Source organism: Astatotilapia calliptera, chromosome 9, assembly GCF_964374335.1.
Source record: "Astatotilapia calliptera chromosome 9, fAstCal68.1, whole genome shotgun sequence".
Lineage (NCBI taxonomy): Eukaryota > Metazoa > Chordata > Actinopteri > Cichliformes > Cichlidae > Astatotilapia > Astatotilapia calliptera.
Window position 1 is genome coordinate 3,546,929 of NC_137430.1, and position 7,934 is coordinate 3,554,862.

General features: G+C 44.5%; 1 protein-coding gene across 1 annotated transcript; it reads right to left on the reverse strand.

The window, feature by feature from the left end:
* Positions 1–4,666: 4,666 nt before the first annotated feature.
* LOC145431027 (voltage-gated inwardly rectifying potassium channel KCNH2-like) lies at positions 4,667–7,234 on the reverse strand. The gene is made up of 4 exons (XM_080306323.1): positions 7,085–7,234; positions 5,709–5,925; positions 5,076–5,407; positions 4,667–4,995 (listed from the first exon to the last, which is right to left on the reverse strand). The coding sequence occupies exons 1-4, from the start codon at positions 7,221–7,223 to the stop codon at positions 4,706–4,708; spliced, it is 978 nt and encodes a 325-aa protein (XP_080162449.1). The 5' UTR covers positions 7,224–7,234; the 3' UTR covers positions 4,667–4,705.
* Positions 7,235–7,934: the final 700 nt, after the last annotated feature.

Sequence of the window (7,934 nt, forward strand, 5' to 3'; positions counted from 1 at the left end):
AACAAAACATGGTTTTAAGTTTGCGGCAGATTGTTCCTGGTGCATAATTAAAGCTCGACTGTGACATTGCAGTAGTTTTATAACACAGCATCCAACTCTAAAGCATTTCAGCTGCTGTAAGTGGGTTGAGCCCACTGCAGCTGTCAAAGGATGTCTATGTGCCACTTTTTAAAGCCAGTGTTAGAAAATAGGATTGATGCCCTGGCATGTGTGGAACAGCAAAAACAAAAATAGAAGAGAATATGCTCACTTAGTTCTTGTCCAGTCGGTGGACAAATGCACAGCCTGCCTACTGCCTGACACTCCAGATGGTTTTGCACACAGAACTATGTGGGATGTTTTGGCAGGTAATGGGAGACACCTTTTGTCTATTGCTGTATCACAGGTGGCATTTAACCAATCAGATCAGCGAACCACCACCCGTGAAGACAGCTGGTGAATCAAACTCAGCTGAGAGAAGAGGGAAGCATGTTTTCCACTGAGGAAACGTTCATCTTTGTTTGAACCCTCTGTGGTTCTCATTAACTTAATATTTAAGCAGGGATGGACACTAATCTCTTCAGAAGCCTTCATGGTTGTTTTTAAAGGACTGTCGTCACACAGGAAACACACCTGTAGATGCCATGAGGTTCTGCCGCAAGCTCACCTGCAGAGACAACCTCTGGCTGTTGAACCATAACTTCCTCAGTCTGTGCAAGCAACTTTACAGAATCAATATCTGTAAATGTTACATGCATGCAGTGTTTCAGTACATACACTTATATATTAAGCACTTTGAAGGCACAGAAGACGAGGCACACACTGTATCAATACCCATCCCAACTTTTCCTTTCCTCATGTTCTGCAAAATCAGCTTATTGATGGAATATGTCAGTCTGTAACAGCAGTATACATCCAGTGCCCTATATTCATGCTCCCTGTGCAGCACAGCTCAGAGCTCACGCTGGCTTCACACACAGGAGAAACATGGATTATGGCACACAGAGAGTTTGAGACCATTACCACCAACAATGACTAAGTTGATTAGGGTTCCTTGATTTATGTGCGTGTTTGTCTGCAGAAATATATTCCAGTAAAACATTGGAGCCTAAGCTGGCTCAGACAAACGCACCAAATAAATCACTTTAATTAAGACTATTTTTGTCACTCCACAGTTTTTCCACCACGGTGCTCAGCAAAAATCTTGCACAAATGTCACCTCATTTTTAAAAACACTTCTTATGGGTAAAAGTTATTATATCCATAAGAGCTAAAGTGTGCAGTTCAACCTGCATTAATCCAGCTGCAAGACGTTCATATACAGGGTATATACTACTGGCTCACAACCTCTCTCTGACTGCATATATAGCATCGGCCATTTTCAAATGTTGCAGAGTTTGTGAAAGACACACATGTGTGTCGTTCAGCATTGCTCATTCTTCACAGTATTAAAGTGCAGAATGCTGGTTAAAAAGCAAAGACACAACACTTCAACGTCAGTTTTATAACATGCTCCTATTGTGCTGCAGTGTTGAACAGTTACAGGGTTAGCAGGTTGCTTTAGTAAAAACAGTGATGCCGTACTCCCAGGAAACTAAAACAAAACATTTAAAAACTACCCAGACTACTTTACGCTTTATGGCGTGTCATGACTGTTGCACTGCAGTGCTGCTGCTGGCACCTTGTGGAGTCACAGTCTGAGTTAGCTGCTGCGCTCTCACTGATAGAGAAGGATGGAAAACACCTTTTGTTTTGTTTGCACCGATAAATGCTGCTGCCTGCAAGCTGCAGTCAGAACATTATTCAGTTTTTGCTTCTATAGTGTAAAAGTCATATAGTTTCCTCGAATTATCACGATACAATGTGAAGGTTATACCAACAAACCCTACTATCCACACAACACTTCCAGTGGAAGCTGAGCTCAGCTGCATGTGCTGCGTAATCCTCTAAAGCATTACATTGCACATCTCTCCCACTCTGTTTCTACTTTGGAAGTGAACCTGCGCATCACTGTTTGGCCTGCAAAGACCAGCAGAGCTCCAAGAAGCCACACTTCGCTTTTTATGGTTTAATATGAACAGTAAGACTTGTGAAATGTAGAAAAATGGGTTTTAGTACTGCAACCTCACTCTTTCAGAGATCGGTGGCTCATCAGAAACAAAACAACTTCCTCATCATAGCTTTAAACAGACGCTTCATCAGTAACACACACATACGCGTTTATTCCGTGGACTTCTCATGAGGGAGTGACACAAGTCATTTCTTTATCAGAAAATGCAGAATGCTGCAATTTGCAAAGGAGAGAAGAGGCAGAAATCTAATTTGTCGCCCCACTGTGGGGTTTCTGACACACTTACAACGCTGCCACATAGAATGGGAGAAAGTAAATGCGACACACTGTGTAGTAAATAATGACAGGCGCAAAAGTCATCACCACTTCAACAAAGAATTACAACTTCTGCGATGCCACATAATCGAAACACAATTCTTGCATTTGTTTTTAAAAACACTGGAGTGGAAACAGAAAAATCCATCAGCCTTAAAAGCGTTGATTGCACACGTCTCCCTAACATCACAATAACACGACTACACAACAAACTATATTTCTTCTGTAAGATCTTTAGGAGATAGTAATGATGGGTCCTACAGCTCTGCTGCTGTGTGCCATCCATGGCTCCATTTATATCTTAATGTCAATAATTGTATTTATTTATTTATTATATTATATAACTGCCCTTCTATGCAGCCCCACAATGTTTCTGTTTCAGTGTTTCATGTATATCGTTCACTCACACATATGTATACATATATATTGCTTTTTATGTTTTTCCCTCGTTGTATATTGTTTTCTCTTCTCTACTTTTGCACCTTTGTGGTCCAGCTACCCAAATCTGCTGTGCAAGAAACTGCACAATGACAATAAAACGCTCTCTAGGACGCCGAGTCAAGAGCCAGCATGTGTGAGTAGCTCTGGGTATCAGAGAGCTGCAGGGTGTGAGTGAGTTTAGCCTGCTGTGTGTGCGGCTGCCTGTGGTGTGTCTGAAGCATACACGCGCAGGTATGGGTATATTGTATGGGTGTTGTAGTCTAGTTAGTTAGTTAAATAGTAAGTTAAATAACTGTTCATTATGACACATGGCTATAGTCACCAAGGCCAGGAGCATCGCTGCATTGTACATGTTTGTCCCCCAAAAAGACTTCTGCTTTCAGGGAATCGTCTCATGCTTCACTACTGAAATATCTGTCCACTGTTTAAACTGCGTAATACGTCAGTCAGCACACTTCTATACCCCCATACAGAAGGTCAGTTTGAGTGTGTGCAGCTCATAAATGTGCAGAATGTCTGCACGAGTTCTTCCTCAGGACATCAGATGTTTTTGAAACATGTAAATTATTTAGCCTTGTTTGCCGTTCAGCATCTTCTTCTCTGCTGCTCCGAGGGATCGCTGCGCTTGTCATCACCTATTTGATGCTGCCATCTACAGGCACAGCCCGGAAAGGCAGGCGCTCTGCTCACAACAAGCCCTGTTTGCCAGGCATTTGCCACACAGACTGAAGAGTACGAAGCTTTAAAGCTCAACCACAGTCGTACATTCAGCTGAGTCTAAAGGTACACTGATCCCTGAATAGACTGACAAACAGCAGACTCTGGACTCCACAGTTCAGAGGTCAGAGGGCAGGCGGAGGCAGTTCTTTAGGGGACTTTTGGGAACGTATGGGGCTTCACAACAAATATAGAAAAACACTCAGCAACTATGTGATGTTATTAGGGGCTCTTGTTTCGTAGGATTTCCTTTTCCTTCCACATGACCCCCCGCTGTTCTTCTTCTCTCTTCTCATTCAGTAAAGTCGTGCAGGAGGGAGGTTACACGGATGTCAGACATATATGTGCTGATGAAACCACCTCGTGATTTTTCCTTTCTTCTAACAGCTCTATAAATAGCACACAGCTGGTACTGCTTTCTCCATCTGCACTGTATCATAACTGCACCACTGGCTAATACACGTGTATACACACACACACACACACACACACACCCTTTGATTTTGCCAGCTGCACCTTAGCATGATAACGTTTCGATAGAAGTAAAGCCCTCTGGATCTTGCAGGAGATTCAGGCGTTAATAAAAAAACATAAAAACGTTACTTTGCTAACAAAAAGCAGATTATTATGCAAATACAAATCAGATGAAGATGTCACTTCTGTAAGAACACATACTGGGACGCAGAAATATGCATATGTAAAGTCTATATAGCAGTTCAAAGACTCAGCACACTGTGAGCCAAGGACAGGTAATCTGTAATGGCACATCCCAGCTCACAGGCTCATCATCATCCTCTGAGTTTAAAAACAAACAAAAACAATCCTCAACTGCATCCAAAGTAGACAAGAAGCTGGTCTGGGGTGAGATGCCTTGCTTGGTAAATGCAGCAGTCGGTAGCACAGCAGAACAACGACTCCGATGAGCCTGTCCTGCCTTTAGAAGTTCAGTACAGGTGTCTATTGCATCTTTTTAAGCAAATTACGTGAAAAAATACAGTTTTTCATGTGTGCAGAAGTACATGCTTATGCCTAGCCTGTGGACTGTTAGAAGTAAGCAGATTACTGGCCTACCACCTTTCAGCATCATCATCTCTTTGAAACTCGGTCAGTGGCCTTCACTCAAGCACTTTTTGCCCCGAAACACTTACAACAAGTGCAAATGGCTTGCAGGCCCTTGATGATTTATGCAGGCTGGCAAAATGTCACAAAAATAATGCCTCTGCTGGACATCGGGCACACTGCACATGGACTGTGTCCTACCTGTGTGACCTTCTCTGTGACGTTGTGTGTCCGGTCAATGAGTTTGCAGGGTGCTATGATGTCCATCTCCCCCGAGGGCAGAGCAATGAGTGGGTCCGGTTTGAAATCCACAAAATTGAGCGTGATCTGAGGGATTTTGGAAATGGTGCGGTACCGCATGAGGTCAGAGTCTGACGTGGAGTTCAGTATGTTCAACTTGCTGTTTACTGCACCTGGAAATATGCAAATGAAGTTCGACAATCAGGTAAGAAAACCAGCAGGAAAACATTTGATCCCACCTGCGCCTTCTCACCGGTGCTGCTGCTGGCCGGCCGGATGCTTGGCCGCCGGTTCTTCCGATCCCATTCCGGCCTCATGGCCTCGATCTCGTCTACGGAGGAGGCGCGACGCATGCTGTGAAAGCTTTCTCGCGAGCGGCTGTGCGACAGAGAACAGTTGGAGGCCGAGCCTTCGGGGTTGAGGCTGAGCCGGTGGTGGGGTGCTACGCAGGGTGTGGAATGGGTGAGGGGACCCACCAGGTGGGCTCCGTGAGTTTGATGTGGTGGAACGGCTACTGGAGGCTCAGAGCACAATAAGGTGCGTTGGTCTTCCTGGCGGTCTTCAGGCCAACTCTGTAGCGCTGACCTGGGAAACACAAACAACGAATATTTCCAGATCCGAGAGACTCCAGTGTCCTGGTAATCAGCCAGGACACTGGACATTGTTGACTGAAGTCAAAGAATTTCACAATGAGCTCAAAAAGGCCATAAACACGAGAGATGAATCCCTGTGACTGGAGTTAGCAGAGGTGATGAGGCACAGACAGCTGGCAGCTTTGCAGCCAGTGTCTGCAGCAACATGTAGCTTAAAGCTGAAATTAACTTTAGAGTGATTTTAGAATGTGAACATGTTCATCTCAGCAGTAATGTTGAAATCAAGCATCTACCTGCTTCCACTCAGCTTCTCCTGGTGATTTGGTGGCAGTGGGGGGAGGGGCAGAAATTCCCCCAGACCTAAGGACTCGGGGCTACGGTGGTCCTCTGGGTGTAGCGACACCGGCGTTGCTGTGGGGATGTGTCCGGCCTCTGCGTCGTCCAGAGAAGCTTTACTGTTGGACAGGGAGCGCAGCAGGGGGAGACGCAGCTTGAAGCCTCGTGGGCGACCTGGTGGTGAGACGGAGGAGGGATAAGACTATTAACCTGGAGAGTGACAGGTGCACCTCCAATATGGCAGAAATGGGTATTATATTAGAATAGTGAGACAAGCACAAACAGCTGGAGCATGTTTTCAGTGGTAGGCGTCATGCTAGGACAGAGAAAGAGCTAAACATGCATCAGCCTTCAGAATAAAGCTGCAAAACCAATCGACCAGAATGCAGGGGCAGCAACTCGGATTAAAATGTGGGCTTAGCCACAAAGTTATGAGATACTTGATTCCGGATATTGCTGTGTCCTATTCCAGATGCTGCTCCCCTGGGTTATCCCTCTAGGACATTAAGAGCATAGATCGACAGCTAACACAAATATTCAGGATTTACAAGAACAAAAGCATCTAATAATAGCAGGACCACCTGGTCTATCTGGAAGGCAGAATGAACAGTTGATCCAGGTGAAGCAAAGTGAGCATCACGTCCAATTTGGATTAAAAAACATGGGAATTAAATAAGCAGCAATACATCCCGAAAATGTTCCACACTGAGCCACAAACGACACTCACTCTACTTATACCTCACTAAACCAAAGAGAAAACACAATCAGCTGTGTGGAGCACGCTGTCTCATTGTGCATCACGGGCCACATACACAACATTGTGATATTAGGGGGGACACACAAGTGAAGCTGCCCTTTCTGTTCAACTACAAATTTAGCTGAGATGCCAAAATATAAGAAAACAGTTTTAATTTTTCCACATGCTAAACAAACGCTGCTGCAGTACAAGAAATGTGTCAGTGTGATTCTCTGGACTTAAACTATAAGAAAAAAATGGTGAAATGAAAGAAAAAGTCGTGGTAGCTCATCACCCCGACTGTACTGCAGTTACAGAGTAATTACAAATTACACATGTCACTTTTACATTAATGTTTTTTACTTCCCAAAGGGTCACACCGTCACACTTTCTGTCTAGTGGGCCAGATTTGAGTTTTTGCTGGGCCAACTCTGGCCCAGGGCCTTATGTTTGACACCGGTGGTGTAATAACAGAAACGAAAGCTGCATTCACATAAGGGCGTGAGAGATGCTTTTCTTGTCTTTGTGTAAACGGTGACGTTACAGGAAAAGCACAGAGAAGAACAGACAAACATCAAACGTTGCGCTCGTGGTTACCTGTGACGAGCCAGGTGGGCAGGCGGTGGTTCAGCTCCTGTTTGTGGTCTCGGAGAGACTCGTCTGTCATGACCTCGAAATTGAGGATGAACATGATCACCACGCCATCCTCGTTCTTCACTGGCACCACATCCACCATACACAGGATGCACTGGCCTGCAGGGGGCAGAGCAGCAGATGGGGCAGGTTACGATGGCATGCACAGGCAGCGAGGCTGGGTTTAAAACTTGATTTCAAATTACTTTACAGTGGTGGTGTTACTGGAGCAACATCAAAGCACAGATAAGAGCAGAATTCAGTCAGAGTTCAAGCTTTGTGTAATGACTTTGTGAACGTCTACATAATCAGTTTGTTGAATCGTGTGAGCGTCTCAAATGCATCCGTGCATCTCACACTGTGAATTACAAAGGCCTGCTTTCACACACACACACTCAAATATACTAAAGTACACGGTTCTCTCTCCTTATTAAATGTGCATCTGTGTTTAATCAGCTCACACACCATCTTCCATACGAGGGTAATCTGCCACACGAGTGCTAAAACAGCTAAGTAAGCGTGAAATGAAACCACACACAGGAGAGCGTCGCACAAACACAAAATAAGCTGCTATTCTGCTTTTGACACCATGAATGTGAGCTTGCAATTGCATTAACATGCATGTATACACACAGCAGTATCGTCATCATCCTCATCAGCAGCGTGATGTAAAATGATGATCTGACTGAAAGAAGTGAAGACAAAACTGTTGCAACATAGTATCAAAGTGGAGGAAATTCCAGGACATCTATTACACACATTCTGTGTACACAGTGAAATCTGTGAGTTTCCTTCTGTCCTTGAAAATGAGCAG